This window comes from Mustelus asterias, chromosome 16, assembly GCF_964213995.1.
Source record: "Mustelus asterias chromosome 16, sMusAst1.hap1.1, whole genome shotgun sequence".
NCBI lineage: Eukaryota > Metazoa > Chordata > Chondrichthyes > Carcharhiniformes > Triakidae > Mustelus > Mustelus asterias.
Genome location: NC_135816.1, coordinates 37896103 through 37916732, shown reverse-complemented (window position 1 = coordinate 37916732; position 20630 = coordinate 37896103). Strand labels below are relative to the sequence as shown.

General features: G+C 46.2%; 1 protein-coding gene and 1 pseudogene across 18 annotated transcripts in view; both read right to left on the bottom strand.

Moving 5' to 3' along the window:
* The window catches only part of LOC144505107 (myotilin-like), a 117035-nt gene that overhangs the window by 27989 nt on the left and 68416 nt on the right, over positions 1 to 20630 (bottom strand). For 11 of the 18 annotated variants that reach the window (XM_078230936.1, XM_078230938.1, XM_078230946.1 and 8 more), the window contains 2 exons: positions 15863 to 16013; positions 12299 to 12400 (listed from right to left, as the gene is read on the bottom strand). In XM_078230936.1, the coding sequence (XP_078087062.1) occupies positions 12299 to 12400; positions 15863 to 16013 (253 nt within the window). Of the gene's footprint in view, positions 1 to 12298; positions 12401 to 15862; positions 16014 to 16226; positions 16904 to 20630 lie in introns of all 18 variants that reach the window. The other 7 variants (XM_078230944.1, XM_078230943.1, XM_078230945.1 and 4 more) reach the window with 5 other exon arrangements.
* LOC144505683 (U1 spliceosomal RNA) lies at positions 6097 to 6207 on the bottom strand (annotated as a pseudogene).

Below are 20630 nucleotides of genomic sequence, written 5' to 3'. Positions count from 1 at the left end.
CCAAACTGACTCAAGAACAGCTTCTTCCCTGCTACCATCAGACTTTTGAGTGGGCCTACCTTATATTAAGTTGATCTTTCTCTACACCTTAGCTATGATTGTAACACTATATTCTGCATCCTTTCCTTTTGTTCTCCCCTATGTACTCTATGAACGGTAAGTCTTGTCTGTATAGATCACAGGAAACAATTCCTCTCACTGTATCCCAATACATGTGACAATAATGAATCAAATCAAATCACCGTGGTGGCACAGTGACACAGTGGTTAACACTGCTGCCTCCCAGCACCAGGGACCCGGCTTGGGTCACTGTCTGTGAGGAGTTTGCACGTTATCCCCATGTCTGGGCGGGTTTCCTCCGGCTGCTCCGGTTTCCTCCCACAGTCCAAAGATGTGCGGGTTAAGTAGATTGGCCATGCTAAATTGCCCATTAGTGTCAGGGGGACTAGCTAGGGTAAATGCATGGGATTATGGGGATAGGGCCTGGATGGGTTTGTGGTCGGTGCAGACTCAATGGGCCGAATGGCCTCCTTCTGCACTGTAGGGATTCTATGATTGCAAAAGGAGCCGAAATCCAGGCCTCTGTAAACACTACTGGAAAGATATCTGCTCAGTGATGAAAGGAACAGCTTGCTCTGACATTGACTGCTTTTGTTTTTGGCATTTCTGACAAGGGAGAGTTTGACACCCAAAGTTTTCTATCTACATTTACGACGTACACAGCAGCAGTTCTGTGTCCTATAACTTTGGCACAACATCACGCAACTCCAGCTTGCTCTTCCTGCAATTAAACACTCGAGTGAATTCTTACTGGCTGGTTACTCTGGCTTTCTACGTGAGACGTATATTAATTAGTTTTTATTGTGCCTTATTTCTGAAATTCCTCATTTCATCCACTTGGTGGTGCCAGTTAGTCCTTTTTTTGCCATTACTGATCACTGTTCCTCATCTAGTTGCATGTTCTGGAAAGAAAATGAAACTTCAGCTTTTATCTTATAGCCTAAGAAGGGAATGGGTTTTATTGCAAACGGATAAATATAAATTACTGCGGATGCTGGAATCTGAAGCCAAAGAGAAAATGCTGGAAAATCTCAGCAGGCCTGGCAGCATCTGTAAGGAGAGCTGATGTTTCGAGTCCAGATGACCCTTTTTGTCAAAGCTAAAAGCTTCCCTTTGCCCCCTTTTCTCAATTTTACCTCTCTCCCCCTCCCCCCACATCTTCATCTGTCACAGCTTACCCTCTGATGTCAGTTTCTCTGCCGTTTGGCCATTCACACCTTCTATCCTCTCTATGGACTGCCATTAACACCTCTTTCATTCCTTCACTCGACAGTGTAAATATCTCCCTCTTTCTATGCCTTTTAGCTTTGACAAAGGGTCATCTGGATTCGAAACGTCAGCTTTTTTCTCTCCTCACAGATGCTGCCAGACCTGCGGAGATTTTCCAGCATTTTCTCTTTTGCTTTATCACGAACAGTCTCTATAACACCATGTGGAGGAAATGATGTGATTCTGGCCCCAAAATGGCTTACCTGTCCCTCCCCCCTCTTAATGCCAACATTCCAACCACTGCCATCCTCTAAGGGTTATTATTCCATTGGGTGGTCAGAGTTTCTGGTCGTGGGCCATATTAATATTTAGATCAGGATCCTATAGTGTAGGTAAAACCCAATTGGAGTTCTGACAGGTAACCGAGTGGAGCGGGCACTGTGAATGTTTCTTTCACACAATGCCGTAGAGCATGGTTAGCACTGCTGCCTCACAGCTCACCCGGGTTCGATTCACAGCTTGGGTCACTGTCTGTGCGGAGTTTGCACATTCTCCCCGTGTCTGCGAGGGTTTCCTCCGGGTGCTCCGGTTTCCTCCCACAGTCCAAAAGATGTGCAGGTTAGGTCCATTGGCTATGATAAATTCTCCCTCAATGTACCCGAACAGGCACCGGAGTGTGGCGACTAGGGGATTTTCACAGTAACTTCATTGCAGTGTTAATGTAAGCCTACTTGTGACTAATAAATAAACTTTACTTTTTACTTTACTTTAAGGGGCACCAGAAAGGAATGTGAATTTCTACCTTCTTGGGCTACTCCTTCCCCCCCCCCCCCCCCCCCACTCTTGATTTCTCCCCAGACTTGCTTTCGGGTCAGCTTGGCTGTGTGATACTACAGCAGTCTGGGGCCTACCAGATGAAGCAGGAGTCTTGAAGCAAAGGCCTTGCCCTGAAAATGCACTCGATGGGTCAAGTCTGTAAGTGTGGTACAGGTTTTAGCTGTGTTTACCAAAATATTATCAACGGATTCTAACCGCTTAGTTATTCTGCTTTGCCCGTGTCCGTGTGGCTGAAGTCGAGGTGCATTGCCCTGTTTCTTAAGTAACTTTCTTTTAACCTCTGGTGTGGGAAAATTCTGTCTGTAGATAGAATTTGCATTTATGGTTAACATGGTCAGATTTTGCTCTCTAATACACTTCTTGTTAAACCATGAGAAAGAATTTGACTTATCAGTGAAGGATTCTGCACATCCATTCCTTTTCCTAACGTTTGCATTATTAAGATTGGCAACAAAATATGTACCCACGGACATGTAAGATATTTGAATTAAAGATGAAAGAAAGACTTACATTTATATAGTGCCTTTTGAGACCTCCAAAGGGCTTTACAGCACTTTACTCCCATTTGGAGTATTGTGAGCAGTTATGGGCCCCGTATCTAAGGAAGGATGTGCCGGTCTTGGATAGGGTCCAGAAGAGGTTCACTAGAGTGATCCCTGGAATGAAGAGCTTGTCGTATGAGGAACGGTTGAGGACTCTGGGTCTGTACTCATTGGAGTTTAGAAGGATGAGGGGGATCTTATTGAAACTTACAGGATACTGCAAGGCCTGGATAGAGTGAACATGGAGAGGATGTTTCCACCAGTAGGAAAAACTAGAACCAGAGGGCTCAACCTCAGGCTAAAGGGACGATCCTTTAAAACAGAGATGAGGAGGAATTTTTTCAGCCAGAGAGTGCCACAGAAGGCGGCCAGGTCATTGAGTGTCTTTAAGACAGAGATAGATAGGTTCTTGATTAATAAGGGGATCAGGGGTTATGGGGAAAAGGCAGGAGAATGAGGATGAGAAAAGTATCAGCCATGATTGAATGGTGGAGCAGACCTGATGGTCTGAGTGGCCTAATTCTGCTCCTATGTGTCTTATGGTCTTATAGCCTTACAACCAAAGTACATTTATAGAAAACATGGCAGCCACGTTACCCACAACAAGCTCCCATAAATAGCAATGTGATAACATACAGGTCATCTACTTCTGCGATGTCGATTGAGATGTAAACCTTAGTCAGGATACCAAGGATAACTTCTCTGCTCCTCAGCCTGAGGGAGCTGGTTTAGTATCTCGTTCAAAAGACAATACACCTGATAATGCAGCACTCCCTCAGTACTGTGCTGGTACCAACCAAGGTTTTGTATTCAACTCACTGCTGTGAACCCACAGCCTTCGAGGCAATAGTGCTACCCATTGAGCCACTGCTGACATCTCATCAGGAGCATTATGTTGTGAACATTAGTTAACCTGCAGATCAAATTGGTGCAGATTTACGGGGGGTCATTTGCACAGCATAAAGATTGACCTCTGCGCAGTCCATTTTACATCAATTAGACACAAAAGGCAGGATTTTCCGGCCATGTGGCTGGCCGGTCAAAAGCCCTTTGACTTTCAGTGGGATTGGAGGGCCCTGGCAATGGACGGGCAGTGCCAGAAAACCCTGGCCAAAGCCTTATCACAAGGAAAATGTGAGTCACGTTTGGCGTAAATACAATAGAAGTCAGGTGTTTGCACATGACAAGATTCCTACCGATTGCGTAGCTGGGCAAGGAGAAATATTTGACCCAAGGTAGAAAACTTTAGCCTAATTTTTGTGTCAGGAAAAATTTGATGCAATTGAAAGACTTATAAACAGCTGGATTCCCTCCCCACAGCTGACAAGACCTGTTTGGAAGGATGAGGGGGATCTCAGTGAAACTTGCAGAATACTGAAAGGCCTGGATAGAGTGGATGTGGGGAAGATGTTTCCATTAGTAGGAGAGACTAGGATGTGAGGGCAGAACCTCAGAGGAAAGGCCCTTTAGAACCGAGATTAGGAAGGAATTTCTTCAGAGGGTGGTGAATCTGTTGAATTCATTGCCACAGAAGGCTGCGGAGGTCAGGTCATTGAGTATATTTAAGACAGAGATAGAAAGGTTCTTGATTTGTAAGAGAATCAAAGGTTATGGGGAAAAAGTGGGAGAATGGGGGTGAGAAACATATCAGCCATGATTGATTGGCGGAGCAGATTCTATGGGCCGAATGGCCTAAGTCTGCTCCTATACCTTATGGTCTTATGGTCAAAGACAACAGTTCATTCCTGCTGCTCGAAACATGAGAAAAAGCTGCTTTAAATTGGGTTTAACATTTTACTGTCGGGTAATTGGGATTGGATCACTATACTTCAGACAAAATGGCTGGAAGAACTACACACCCCATGACTGTAATGTGGACTGTTGCTACCTAGAATTATTGAGATCGTAAATTCAAAAGCAACTTAATTTAAGTTGCTTTTGAATTTACGATCTCAATAATTCTAGGCAGCAACAGTCCACATTACACCCTCAATGCATCCAAGCATTTCAGGATGTTCCAGTAGGGGAAGGAATTGGATATTCAACAGGATTAAGGAGGACTTGGAGCAAGTGAGTGAATGTGGTTCAACAGCTGCCATTTGAAAGGCCTCTTGAAAGTTTGGAAAGATAGAGCAAAGCCGGAGAGTTGAAGGCGATAATCACACAAGCTCTGCTGATGGATGGTGTGCATTGTCGCCAAGACTGAAGATACGTTAGACATTGAGTTCCAGCCGGTTACAGAGGCCTGGGTCATGCAAAACTTGGAGGGATTTTTAAAATGAAGATGAAAATTTTGAAATCAAAGTGCAGGGAAGCCAGGAGCCAGCATACGTTAGTGAGATTGGAAGAGAAACGTGAGCAGGATTTAGCACAGATTAGGGTGTGGATGGTGGCGATCCGAATGATTTGGAGTTTGTGTAGGTTGAGACTGAGAAAGCTGGTGGGAGGTGTGCTGGAGAAGTTGATGAAGCTTGCCAAGAAGGCACGGTAGCACAGTGGTTAGCACTGCTGCTTCACAGCTCCAGGGACCTGGGTTCGATTCCTGGCTTGGGTCACTGTCTGTGTGGAGTTTGCACATTCTCCTCGTGTCTGCGTGGGTTTCCTCCGGGTGTTCCGGTTTCCTCCCACAGTCCAAAGATGTGCGGGTTAGGTTGATTGGTTATGCTAAAAATTGCCCTTGATGTCCTGGGATGCGTAGGTTAGAGGGATTAGTGGGTAAATATGTAGGGATATGGGGGTAGGGCCTGGGTGGGATTGTGGTCGGTGCAGACTCGATGGGCCGAATGGCCTCTTTCTGTACTGTAGGGTTTCTATGATTCCACCATATGTTTAGCAAATCAAGTGGTGCAACTAACTCTTTAAATACTGTTTACAATTGCAAGCTTGTCACATTCCTGTCAAACTGCAGCATGAATTAGTTTTGATCATTAAAAATAACAACAGCATTTTGATTGGTTTGTGCAAAAGTACATGGGCGCAACATTCAATCGCATAGTGAAAGGTATCCCTGGTCCCAGGGACTGGTTACATTGCAGGTTTTACTGTTCTAAGGTACCACATAGCTTCACCGTCTGTATCTATCCGAACATGATGAATTTCTATTGGTCCCTTTCGGTACTTTATTTCTAATCAAAAAAGCCAATTCAAATTAAGTCCAATCATGATCTCCATCTGAGGGACAAACCAAGCTGACAAGACAAGACATCCCATCTTGGGTTCAACCAAACAAGATCCAAGCTGACAGGATAAGGCATTACACCCACTCCCGGGCTTGATCTAACGCTTCATCTTAGCCAAAAGGCCGAGATGGTTTTGAAAAATTGCATGAGGTAAAGCATTGGGTAACCTCATTGGCTACCCTGATCCTTTACTCTAACCTTGCTTAGGCAAGCCACAATCGCAGGCAACGGGCTAGCCTCGTCCCCTACCTGATCATGGTTTCACTCCTGCAGTCGAGTATCCCACGTTTGGGGACATTACAGGTGTCAACACATCCAGAGTGCAATGGGGTAGCCTCAACCCAGGAGATCAACCTGTCTGATCATTGACACTCCCCTACATCAGATGTCACACAGACCAACCAGCTGATGGCCACATAGACCAAATAGCGCAGGCCCCGGTAACACCACTCCTGAACAAAGAAGCATGCAACAGCAAGATTAGCCCTATTGTATTTGAAGGGCCAGGCACCCTGATTTCAAGTGAGTTTATTCTTTGGAACGGTTTCCACTGGAACATTTCTGAAAGTATTTTGTGTCATTCTGGATATAGGTTGATGAGTTCTTGTGTTTGCCAGAGAGTGCTGCTGCACCCTCACAGGGATGGCAGTGGGTGACCTGACACATAAAGGTTGCAAGAGATGGGGTTGGCGGAGTGGGGTGGTGCTGGACCGCAGTTGGAACGTATCTGGGTCTGCAGCACGGCACAGAGATGGAGCATAGACTGCGGAGAGAGCAAGCACGGTGGCATGCCCCCTGCCACGTTGGAGCTGGACTCCTCGATGCTGCTTTCTGCTATCACCCAGCGTCTCAGTGTACATCCCCTTCAGCTTTTCTTTCTACAGCGCCCCGTTGACGTCCTCATCTGAGTCCTCTGCAGTAGTATTTGTCTGCTGTCTCGTCCTCTAGTGAGCTGGCAGTCAAACCATTCCACTTGTCCCCAGTCACTCACCACGTGCTAATCCAAACGATTCATGAAGGTAAGTGCAGTGCCAGTATCTGAGCTAGTAACTGAAGTGACAGGGCCACTTCCTGAGGACTGTGCTGTTGCTCTGTCTCTTCCTCCTGAGTCTGCTGGGACTGGGCAGGCAGTTCTTGGGTGTCTCGAAACATAAATTCAGAAGGAAAGGTTGTTATGAGGGAAAGGGCTGGTGTGGGAAGCGAGTGGTCCATGGTCACACTATCTGCAGCCTGTTCAGCGTGTCATTTGGCAAGATGCATCAGGTTCAATGATGCTGAGAGCCACCTTCACATCTTCAGGAGATGTAGACATCCCTGTCTCCTGTTGGCTGTGCTCTGTTCCAGTTTGTGGTGTGCCACCTAGTCCTGCATGAAAGAGGACAGAATATCAGTGGTTGTGAAGCACCGTGTTTGGGTGATGTGCCTGCCACAGATGGAGGTACATTGGAGCAGTGAGAGTTTGGTGTGAAGCTGGCAGCATTAGTAGGTGTGTGAGGGTGAAGTGGATTACCTGGATATTAAAATGTGATTGCTGAGTGGCAGAAAGCGTTGCTGGGTGAATGACGGGAGATCTGGTGCATTGAGCAGTGTGAGAGGGTGGGGGTGGAATGGGTAGGGGGTAGCATATGGCGAAACATTCACCGGCCTACCTGTGTGGGATTATCAGACTGCTTGTGGCACTGCTGTCAGGTTCTTAGGTCCAAGCCTCAGTCTTGACTTTCCAACCCACATGTCTCACTCCCTTTGGAGGCTGCTCCTTTCATGTCTCCATGATGTGCTTCCACATGCCCACCTGGGCCACCAATGCCTCCAGTGCCATATCCATCAGTCAGGACCCCTCTGTCTGCCCTGCTGTTCCCTTTGCCAACTTTCCATTACAGAAATCTTTTAAGAAGCAGTCTAACTTGGAGAAAGAACAGGCTGTTTGTACCACATGGTCTGCAGTAACACTGCCCGGAATCTCCTGTTGTGTCCAGAGTGGTGAGGAGAGGCTAGCGCTGGAAAGAAGATATGGTCAGTCGATGAATTTTGTGTCCTGCGTACCTTGCTCTGAATGGGTGAGGGTGCACAATGGGAATTGTAGACCTTTTCTCCAAACGTTGGGGCAGATGAATTGTGCATTTTCAAGTCCCACTTCTCTCCGACTCAAATAAGAACTGGTACAGTTGCAGCAAAGTATTGTTTAAAAAGCAAATCACCCTCTTCTTTGAATTCTCCTCATCCCGAAGCAGGTCTCCTCCTGCTGTCAGAACGGCCTGCTCTCTGAATATTAAATGTTGCTGCATAATTGGCGAATGGGAGGGACACACTGGGTGGTCTGGAGCTTCTCCTGTTAAGCTGGATATTGCTGCCTCCTGCTCCCATAAATAATGTGAGAAAAAAGTCAAGTATAGCCGCTGAAGTGAGGTGAACATGGAGCTCAGCTGAGTTTCAGATCAAGTCATAACTCCGTACTTTTACTGGGTGGACAGCTGACCCCCTCCTCACAGCGAGGACAATTATTTTTTGTTAGGCATCTACCTGCAGCTGGGATCAATTGGACTCTTTATTACCTCATCGATCCCGTGCGGTTCACGGAAGCAGTCTCTTGGAAAGGCAATGAAGCAATCTCAGTTACACAGGCTGCCCTCTCTCTCTAGAGGGCAGGATGCCTGTTGTCCATCACTCCATTAACAAATGCATGTCCTCATGCCTGGAAGCCAGCTTGTCCAAGTTGCCACCCTGCAAAGGTGTTACGACAACTGTCAGGATAGTGGAGGTTGCCCTGCGTGATGTATTGTTTTGAGTTTGTGTCTACATGCCCTGTTTGTGAACACAAGTCCTCAGTCACCTGATGAAGGAGCAGTGCTCCGAACGCTTGTGCTGCCAAGTAAACCTGTTGGACTTTAACCTGGTGTTGTGAGACTTCTTACCATGTATTGCTGGCCAGCAGCCTCCAGTCTGACAGCCAAAGAGTGGAAGAACCAGCAATTCCTGTAAGCACCTAGTCTTCCAGGGGACTCCCCACAGGGATGAGGTAAGCAGGCAGGGTGCACTGGATCTGGGGGAAGCCTGCGACCCGCACAAAAACAGAAACCCGACCTTGCTGTTTCTGGTTGTCCTTGGGGGAAGTGACGGATGTGTTCGCTTTGCTAAATGTGGCATCAGTCACCTGCCTTGAGTGAGCGTAAATTATAGACAGACAAGGAAGAAGCTGCAGGGAAATAAATTCAGGGCAGCAGTAACTTAGCCACAGGAAAAACTGGACTTGCCCCCAGCAGTTGGCTGCATGAGATGACACATCTCCTGTTGACTATTTTCCTGGATAAGTGCAGGTTTCTAATGCAGTTCTTCTCAGAGCTGCAGGTCTGATGGTCTAGTGTCCCTGTGAACATTCTTCCACGCCTGCTCTCCCTGCACCAGTGTACCCTCAGGGTGCTGCAATCCCACAGCAGGATCCGTGTGATCCCAAACATGGAGCCACTGATTAGGTATCAAAGGGATAATGACAGGAGAAGTGGTTGCATGTGTAGCTAAACACCCCAATGTTACACAAACCAAATAGAAAGGATCCCTGTCAATATTGCTGAAAATGGCACTTGTGGGTGGCTTGTAGAACTGCTGGTCCTTTTTTCTTCTCCTTATGCAGTCCCTCAGGATAGAACATGACTCCGGCTTGCTGGGTTCAGAGATGGTTGTGTGATCAACCATCGCACGGGGCGGCACGGTGGCACAGTAGTTAGCACAACTGTCTCACTGCACCAGGGACCTGTGTTCGATTCCCGGCTTGGGGCCCTGTCTGTGTGAAGTTTGCACGTTCTCCCCGGGTCTGCATGGGTTTCCTCCGGGTGCTCCGGTTTCCTCCCACAGTCTGAAAGACGTGCTGGTTAGGGTGCATTGGCCATGCTAAATTATCCCTCAGTGCACCCGAACAGGCGCCAGAGTGTGGCGAGTAGGGGATTTTCACAGTAACTTCATTACAGTGTTCATGTAAGCCTACTAGTGACTAATAAATAAATTTTACCTTATCTGCAGACTCTGTCACATTTGAAGCAGGTGGTGCTTGAAGGGTTGGAGGTTTGTGCACGCCCTGTGATACCATGACTTTGCGTCTTTGTCTTCCCAATGAAGTGTTTCAGTGCTTTCCGTGCCTTCCCCCTATGAATGGGTCAGCAGAGATGTTTGATCTCTTCATTGAGGACAGTGTGAAGTGTTTCTGCAGTCCCCTTGGGAGTCTCCTCTGCTGCAACTGATTTCCATGTAGAACATTGTCTTCAGCAGTCTGGTGTCAGGCATACAGACTCCATGTCCTAGCCAGTGGAGCTGGTTTTGAGTGATTAGAGCCTCAATATCAGGCATGTTGGCTTGGAAAATGTACCACTTTCCTTGCCACCGAATTTAGAGAATCTTGCGAGGGCATCACTGATGGTATTTCTCCAGTGCTTTGAGATGTATGCTTTAGGTTACCTGAGTGTCTGAAGCATCTAGGAGTGCGGCGATCACTGCTGCCCAGCAAACCATCAACTTAGTCTCGGGTTTGAGATCCTGGTCTTAAAGAGTCTTTTCCTCAATCGGCCAAAAAGCTGAGCTGGCACATTGGAGGCAGTGAGGAACTTTGTCGTCTATGTCTGCCTTCGCCGAGAGGAGGTGCCCACAGTCCGTATTTTCCAAGACCTCACCACTGACCTTCATTGACAGAGGGGTTGTGCTGTGGGAACTGGTTGGAAGAACACCTGAGTTTTCCGGGTGTTTAGTGAAATTCCCATACTCTCATATGCTTTGGAGAATGACCTGAGGCTCGGATTCTGAGTGAGCGCACACACAAGTGTTTTCCCAACCCTGAGACTCAGTGACCGGAATTTTACCGCCTCACAGAACAAAATTCTCCGTTGGCCTCGGGTGGGATTTTACGAACCTCGTCCGAGTGAGGTCATAAAATATCGGCCAGTGACTGGAGTGATTTTGGTTTTGGACTGAAGGTGGTGTAGCTTGAACAGTTTTCTTTCTATTCTGTAAGTTATTCCCATACCTGTGGCTAATCTGTTGATGGTGAGGCACAGTATTGCGGCAAGGAAAATGAAGAAGGGAGTTGTCGAACTCTTGACAATAGGCAGATTGCAACCAAAACAAATTATTTTTGTGCTTGGATCCCGTTTTACGTGTTTATTAGGTTCCTGTCAGTTTTAAATGGGAACGCTATTTTGACACACATGCATGCACACACATAGATGCATGTACACACACACACCCCTACACTTTTTGCATATGCACACGCACACAGTCACACACACACAGTCAATCCTTCAGGAAGATATATTTTATATTTGAAGTATCTGTGTGGTTCTTAATTTTCATGTATATCTGCAGTATATTAGCTATGTTAATTTCATGACAAGGCTATAAATATTATTAAGACATTAAAAGCTGATGTACATATTGACTAAGGGGGCAATTACGAGTCCGCACTCTCCATCCGCGGGAATGGTGGTGCGTCCACAAAATCTGGAAAGCACAATTTGCACTGGTGAGTTTCCGAGTGGATCTTCCCGGTCCCTCGCCAGTGAACTGGTGTGAAACACGCCATGGGACCACAGAAAGCTCATTTTAATATATTAGCATGTCATTAGCAAGCACCCTCTCCGAGGGGGAGTTTGGAGGTGAGCACTCAGGCAGTCAGCACCCACCGTGGTGTGCATTACTGAGGGGGTATCGAAGAGGACTCTGGGGACACAGATAAGTTCAACTCGGAGCCGGGGGTCGGGGTCCCAGCTTACCATTTCAGAGAGAGGGGTCAGGAGGGGTCACTTGCAGGCCTTACCCTCCCTTCATGTCGGGGGGCCCCCTTGCTCTAAAGCAGCTGTGAATGATGGTGAAGGCAGCGCTTCCCGTGTCCTCTGTCCTGGACTCCTGTCCATATCGCAGCTGAGGGAATGCCCTTCCTTAGTGGGGGTTGGCAAGAGGGTGGAAGGGTTTGAAATCTAGAGGCTCAGCACTGGGGCGACTGTGAGTTCCCCGGATTGCTGGAGCGGGGGTGGAGGGTGTCCACTCCATCCGGCACCTTGGTGAGGGGCCCCTTCCGAAAAACATGGTGTCACCTGCTTGCCTGCCATCCCCTGCAGTTGTTGTGGAACAAGTTCTGGAGCACAATTTATATGGAGCTCCCCAGTGCTTGCAGTAGTTAAGTCATTGCAGGGAGGGTGAATCACAGGGAACTCAATGCTCTACTCATGGGTATAAAAATGATTGCTCATGAGGCATAAGATTTGGCCCAAAAACACGGTGGCTCCCTTGGCGGGAAACACATTTTTGTGCTGGAACAAACACTCTGCCATTTTTTGGTAAGATTTCGCCCTGAATATCCAAAATCAAACAAACCCACCAGCAAATAGTAATTTTACAAATGTCAAAGGAAAGATTCCTTTGATAATTGCAACAATCAGCAATCTTTCTACATTCTCACCTCAATCAGATGCCGTGCGGTTGATTAATTACCTGGTTAATCTGCTCATTTTCTATCTTTTCAAGTTCAAGTACAGACGCAGCGTCTTCCGCTCCCAGCAATCTGCGAGCCATCTTTTGCTCGTATGTTAGTCGCTAGAACAAAGAGAAAATTGCATCGCACTTCAGCTCTAAGAGTAATTCTTGCATTTATAAATTCTAAAACCAAAACGAACTTCTTAAATTGAGGCTCATCAGAATCCAGTCGCTCAGTTTAATAAGGTATCTTTTTCCCCTCAAAAACGTTTGTAACTTGTCTATAAAATATGCAGACTTGGAATTCCCTCAATGTAATTTGTGCCAATCTCGTCCCTTTAACAAAAATTGCTGTGCTCAGTGGTCCCTGGCTGGGTCACAAGTACACGTTCCTGGTGTTATCTTGTGGCCAGTGTGAAGTGACACTGTCCACAAAGATCTAGCGATTACTGTAGCATGGACCTCACTTTCCCGATGTTGCTTTGATAATGGCACCAAGGTCTAGGGGATCTCCAGATGCCATCACCAGCGATGTCACTTAGCTGCCAATCACATAATAGAATTTCTACTGACAGCAAACCAGGGAGTGAAATGCAATGATGATCATTTACATTTTGTTAACTATTTTACAGAGAGCAAGACAAGGATTGGGACAGACACATCGCAGAATAAGGAAGAAGCTGAAATATCTTAGAACTTTAAAAAATATATTGTTTCATTCAGGACCTGTGGAACTTTTTATCATAACTTGATGGGGGGAATTATCCGGTCGTTTACACGGGTGGGATTTTCTGCTCCCATTGCACTGAACGGAGATTAGGCTGAGCACCAAATTCTCCATCCTCGCTTGCTGTGGCGGCAGGGCGTGAATGGCTGCAAAATTCCTGCCGACATTTCACAAATATAAAAGTAGGGGTGGAATTCTCCCATTTGTGGCAGGAACATGGAGTATTGCTGGTTGCAGGGGCTGGCAGGAAAACATGGCAAATCTTCTGACCCCTGACCTTATTAATTACGCAACCGGGTGTTTTACGCTGTACCCCCATGACAGGAAAGGCCTGCTGGTGTGTAGTCCGCCATCGTATCCAGGTGCCAAATTGAAAAGATGCTCAACATCACTGACCCACTACTGCAGGAAGAAGATGGACCTCCTGAAAATGAAGATGGATCTCCAGGGACATTCTGAGGCTGGAAAATGGGCCACCTCCAGGACACTGAATATGGAAGCACCTCCTGTAGATGCTCTCCCCATCCACAGTTGTGGTGTTTCAAGATCCAAGATTGCGAGGGATTCTATCCCAAACTCTGAAAGCAGCTCCAGGCATTGGTCGGATGAGTCCCGACTTCTGCACGGCAAGTTGTTCCAGGTGTGTTTTGCACCTGTGTGTTTTCCCACTGGTGTTGCAGAGAATTGGGTGGGGGTGGGGGGGGGGGGGGGGGGGGGAGTGGGGGGGGGGGGGGGGGAGACACAGTTCTGGTTGGGCATATCACTTTTACGCCAGCCACCAGTGGGTTTCCCAATCTGCCAGGATGGGCACCAGCAGAAAAACCTGTAGGAAATTCACATCAGTGTCAAACTGATTATTGGTTCTCCTGCAGAATTCTAACACCGCTCCCTCTCCCGCCTGCCATTGAGCCTGTTGGCGGGGGCATGAGAGAATACTACTCTCAGTTTCCAGGGCCAGAGGGGAAGCCACTTATAAAAATGCACAACAATTGCACTAGTCAATCAGTCCATTTCGGTACTATTTTCTGGAAAAAGATAAATTTCTGTGCGGAATTATTTTAATTGTGAACGTACACAGAATATGTTTATGATTTTTTAAAAATGATTTATTAGTGTCGCCAGTAGGCTTACATTAACAATGCAATGAAGTTAATGTGAAAATCCCCCAGTCGCCACAATTCGGCGCCTGTTCGGGTACACAGAGGGGGAATTTAGCATGGCCGATGCACCTAACCGGCACGTCTTTCGGATTGCGGGAGGAAACCGGAGCACCTGGAGGAAACCCACAGGGAGAACGTGCAGACGCCACACAGATAGCGACCCAAGCCGGGAATCGAACCTGGGTCCCTGGCGCTGTGAGGCAGCAGTGTTAACCACTGTGCTGCCTTAAAGCTATAAAATTCTGAAAAATCAGCAATCAGAGGCAAATTACTGACTCCTGTGATATATATGAATTGATGAAGCGAGTGATCTATATCAAAAATTGCGCCCATATGACATGAAAATTAGCAAACGACTGTCATATGATAAAGGCCAATGGGACTGCAGGGATCTAAAGACTTTGAGAACAGCATTTTCCCATGTACATGGCACTCAATCCATAATCCTCTGCAAGGCTGATATAAATGCATAGTCGTTAAATTGTTTTGACACATTTGTCAGGGAAACTGTTGTTTAATGTCGATAATATAATTGAAGGCACTGCCTGGGAACGATATTGAGCACTCCAAAGTCAGTGAGGAGAATTAATGTTATTACAGATGTAAGTATTACATCACATCAATTAGCTTGTCATATGGTCCTTGCACTCAGAATAACTCAGAAACATCTCCCTGTTAATTCCCCTGCTGGGACGTTCAATTTGGAAACCTTCCTCGGGTTTGGTGTCAGATGTTTAAATCACCATGGCAACAATATTCTGATATTAACTTAAATGTCTTTCTTTCAAGTAATTAGGAGATTTCTAAGCTAACTTTTACATTTCTGGTGATGGATGAATCTTCAACATTCAGAAGGTGGGATTGCCTCATACATCATCAGTGGAGCCCATAGCTCAAAAGCAGAGGAGTAACACAGTTGCTAATCAAAACTATAAATCTGTCAAATTAGGTTGAACATGTTCTTTCAGTTCATAGAATAAGCAAAAGTAAATGAACTTGAATGCACATGCCTTGGTGAAAAAAATGTTGTCTCTTGTAACTAATGAAGCAGTTATATATGTGTCTATGATTCACGGTGGCACAGTGGTTAGCACTGCTGTCTCACAGCACCAGGGACCCGGGTTCGATTCCCGGCTTGAGTCACTGTCTGTGTGGAGTCTGCACATTCTCCCCGTGTCTGCGTGGGTTTTCTCCCGGTGCTCCGGTTTTCTCCCACAGTCCGAAAGACGTTAGGCTGATTGGCCATGCTAAATTCTCCCTCAGTGTACCCGTACCCAAACAGCCGCCGGAGTGTGGCGACTAGGGGATTTTCACACCAACTTCACTGCAGTGTTAATTGTGTTCATTGCAGTGTAAGCCTACTTGCGACACTTATAAATAAACTAAAAAAAATGATTTGCCATCAGAATTTAAGCCGTAGAATTAAGACATACAGGAACTGGTGTTATTATGGCATGGATTTCTAATTCTGAGGTGATGTAATTAAGTGGATTTCTGGCCCTAATTAATAATAGGTCAGAAGCTGATGGTATATAATTGCTCCCAAAATGTTAATCCCAATGCCTCAGAAGTGGAAGAATGAATGGCCTGTTTATATATTTACATCCTACACTTCCAGTGAAATAGTCCTGGTTATATAAAAATGCACTCATCGATAATAATGTTAAAATGAAATTTATCTGGGTAATCTTGTACCTGCTGCCCATCGTGTAGAAGCTCACTTTTACACCGCAGTTTTCTTTCCAAGTCTTGAATGACAGCATTTTTGGAACCTTGGATTTGTTCATCACTGGTTGGCTTTGGTGACTTGACAATTTTCTTCCCAGAGTTGTTGGGATATCTAAAACTAATGAAAAATTCAGTGGCCGTGACCAAAGGTAAAACAAATTCTTATTATTCTTATCAATAATTGAGCATTTGAACATCATTGCAGACATTCAAGTGGACTGTACAATAGAGAAATGTATTGAGACCATGAAACATTCGATTAGAATGAACATTTTGAACTGAAAATGTGCACCTTGCCAGATGGACCACCTTTGCGGAATTTCATACTTACGTAATATCTTTTGTAGGCAGTTGCGTTTCATTTTTTGGAACTGAAATACATTGTGATGGGAGCACGGAGCTGAGAAAGGCTGCAGGTGACTGAGTAAAGGAAGGGGAGAATATAGGCTTTGAGGAAGTGCAGAAAGAAGATTGAGGACTAAAGGAAGAATAAGGAGTAAGAGGTGGCGGTGGAGATGTTGGAGTTGACTCTCTATTAGAGCCAAATGATGAAGATGCAGTAGAAATCGGAGAGTTTACAGTTGATAATGCAGGTGTTTGCTGCCCGTTTTGGCTCTGTGATTGCTGGAAGGAGATAGGTAACTGCCCAACATAATAGGGCTTTGTTTGCAGGATAGAGGAATGCTGAACTACTGAAGGTGTCGAGACCCCAAATGAGGTAGACTGGATCTTGGGTTGGCGCTTGGTCTTTGATTGAATGAAATCACTTGGCCGTTCATAGTTGAAACTTGATTGACGCGTTGGCTGTGAAGAAAGGTTGGTCACATTCATAGCAGTGACTTGTTGCCTTGTCTCACACATATACTGTGATCCAGAGATATTGGCTGGACTGGAGCTGGTAGTATGCCTGAAAAAAGGAAGATATTTTGCCTTTGCCCGTTGCCTTTTTGTTGAATGTCTTGCGAATTTGATGGAGAATGATGCTCGATATTCTGCTGTGCTGGCTGACTAGGCAGAAGAAGGAGAATAATTTTTAAAGAGGAAGATTTTAACGTACTAATTCTAATACAAATAAATGAGGAAGTATTCTGCAAAAGAACTGTTACGCTTGGTCTGGCTGTCAATAATTAAACCAATTTTCATATTTGTATTACAGCCAACTTAGGGGTGAAATTCCAGTCCTGGGGCATTAACAGCAGAGGTACTTTGAATGGCATGCTCTATACACCAGGGCTGAGAGGAAACCTAGTGTGTTTTCCAATATCCCATCATTAACATGTAGTGTGATTTAGTTCTACATTGGCAACACGGTGGAGGGGACAGAATTACTTCCAGAACTTAAAAATGTGTAGCATAGTGGCACAGTGGTTAGCACTGCTACCTCACAGCACCAGGGACCTGGGTTTGATTCCCGGCTTTGGTCACTGTCTGCGTGGAGTTTGCACATTCTCCCCGTGTCTGTGTGGGTTTCCTCGGGTGTTCCGATTTCCACCTACAGTCCAGATGTGCAGGTTAGGTGCACTGGCCATGCTAAATTCTCCCTCAGTGTATCCGAACAGGCGCCGGAGTGTGGCGACTAAGGGATGTTTCACAGTGACTTCATTGCAGTGTTAATGTAAGGCTACTTGTGACTAATAAATAAACTTTAACTTTCAGTGCCTTTGCAAAGCCTCAAAGCTGTATTTGTAGTATCAGTTCGGGAGGAAAGTTTTCAATGTTGTATTGCTGAAAGTTTTTAGGGAATCACATAAAGTTCTAACAATTTTCAAGAGGACAGCTTCCTTCAGTGAGAAAGCCCTGGAGCTGCTGCTAAGGATGGTCATGCCAAGGATTGTGCTATTTTTAGACACACGGGATATGCAGCAGCCAGGTTCAGAAAGACCATCCACTTTGCCCTCCGGCCCATAGCTAGAATCAGCCCAGGGATATCCGTTCCTGGGAAAGATATATTTTTAGGCTCAGCCAAGTAAATGGCACAATAAGGAGGAGTGCACTTGCCAGATCAGCAGGAATTTCTGGCTGCATTACAGAACTGCCTTCCACCTAGAACAGCACAATTTGCCAGTTGCAGGGAGCGCTGCTGAACACCTCCCCTCCTACCAGTGGTCTCCAGCTCAGCTGGGGCTTCTCTCTGGAACACTGACAAGAGATCTTGAGCTGAGAACTCCAATCTCATTGAGTCCATTTTGATGGGATTTTCCATGCTGGGTAATCGTCTGGACATGTTATTGATGTGGGGCTCCGCAGGGAATTTGCTAGGGCTCCAACTGTTCACATTATATTTAATAATTTGGAAGAAGGAACTGAATATATTATCTCCAAATTTACAGATGGTACAAAGTAGGGTGGGAGGGTGAGCTGTGAGGAGGATGCAGAGATGACTCAGTGTGATTTGGATAGACTGAGCATCTGGGTATGTGCATGGCAGATGCAGTATAATATGGATAAATGTGAGGTTATCCACTATGGTAGCAATAATAGGAAGACAGATTATCACTTGAATGGGTGTAAATTGAGGGAGGTGGATACTCAATGAGATCTTGGAGTCCTGGTACATCACTCGCTGAAAATAAGCGTGCAGGTACGGCAGGCAGTAAAGAAGGCAAATGATATGTTTGCCTTCATAGCGAGAGGATTTGAGTATAGGAATAGGGATGTTTTACTGCAATTGTATAGGGCATTGGTGAGGCCACACCTGGAGTATTGTGAGCAGTTTTGGTTTCTTTATCTGAGGAAGGATGTCCTTGCTATAGAGGGAGTACAGCGAAGGTTTACCAGGCTGATTCCAGGGATGGCAGGTCTGTCATATGAGGAGAGACTAAGTCGATTAGGATTAAATTCACTGGAGTTTAGAAGAGTGAGAGGGGATCTCATAGAAACTTATAAAATTCTAACAGGGTTAGACAGAGTAGATTCAGAAAGAATGTTCCCAATGGTGGGGGAGTCCAGAACTAGGGGTCATAGTTTGAGGATAAGGAACTGAGGTGAGGAGAAATTTCTTCACCCAGAAGGTGGTGAATGTGTGGAATTCACTACCATAGAATGTAGTTGAGGCCAAAATGTTGTCTGATTTCAAGAAGCAATTAGGTATAGCTCTTGGGGCTAAAGGGATCAAGGGATTTGGGGAGGAAGGGAAGATCAGGATATTGAATTTGATGATTAGCCATGATCAAAATTAGGGGTGGCACAGTGGTTAGCATTGCTGCCTCACAGCGCCAGGGACCTGGGTTCAATTCCGACTTTGGGTCACTGTCTGTGTGGAGTTTGCATATTCTCCCCATGTTGGCGTGGGTTTCCTCTGGGGTGCTCTGGTTTCCTCCCGCAGTCCAAAGATGTCCAGGTTAGGTTGATTGGCCATGCTAAATTAACCCGACTGTCAGGGGAATTTGCAGGGTAAATATAAGGGGTTACGGGAATAGGGTCTAGGTGGGATTGTGTTCAGTGCAGACTCGATGGGCTGAGTGGCCTCCATCTGCACTTCAGGGATTCTATGAAAATGAATGGCGGAGCAGGCTCGAAGGGCCGAACGGCTGACTGTCGTTTCTGGTTTCCATGTTTTTGTGATGTGTAGTCTCACTGCGTCACTGTGGATATCCCCCATAGTGATGTATGGAAAGGCTGAGGGTGTTCCAAGGGCACTGCAGGAGGTGCTGCGTATCAGGCTGTCTAACTATCCATGCTGTCCAGCCACCTAATTTCTAAAAGGTTGCTAGCATGCGAACTATGTCTGATCTAGACGGCCAATAAATATCTATATTATGTAACAAGGAGTTTTCATTTCAATCCAAATAAAACTCTGCTTTTGCATTACAGGAATATATTGGCTCCAAATCTAACCAGGCCCACCTGACTGATTCCAGGCAGAGCCAGTTAAATTAGTTGGAGTCATTTACACCTACTGATGTAAGTGTAATGTACATCTACTGATTCCATTTCCTCTTGCTGTATCGTCATATTTGCCCTGCTTTTTTCAAAACAAGTGGGGAAGCAAGAGACCTCTTTCAGATATTCAGATCAAGTTTGCTGATGCTATTAGATCAGATCAGAATGCATCTGTAAATCCAGCCTGGAGCCCGAGTCAGTTCCTTCATCTGACTAAACCTGCCTGGAGCTGGACCCTGGCCCAGATGAGGCCGACAGATAAGTTTTAAAGTTATAGTTCAGGTTTTCTTGTACCCCTGCCTCTTGGGGCCTCACAAGGAGGCTTTGGACCTCCCGTAATTCCATCAGGCTACGCCAACCTGATCATGGGGTAACATGGTGGCACGGTGGTGCAGTGGTTAGCACTGCTGCCTCACAGTGCCAGGGACCTGAGTTCGATTCCCAGCTTGGGTCACTGTTTGTGTGAAGTCTGCACGTTTTCCCTGTGTCTGCGTGGGTTTCCTCCAGGTTCTCCGGTTTCCTCCCATAGCCCAAAGGTGTGCAGGTTAGGTGGATTGGCCATGCTAAATTGCCCTGTAGTGTCAGGGGGACTAGCTAGGGTAAATGCATGGGGTTGTGGGGATAGGGGCTGGGTGGGATTGTTGTCGGTGCGGACCCAATGGGCCAAATGGCCTCCTTCTGCACTGTGGCCTGATCCTTCTCTCTTCATCACCCCACCAATCTTCCCCAGACTCCCCCCCCCTCTCTTTCCACACACTTCTTCCCCAGCCCTGACTCCTTCTGCCTATTTCTCATCCTCCCCACCATGGCCAGAGCTTCCTCTTCCCTGTAACTCTGGGATTGTTTCCAAGTC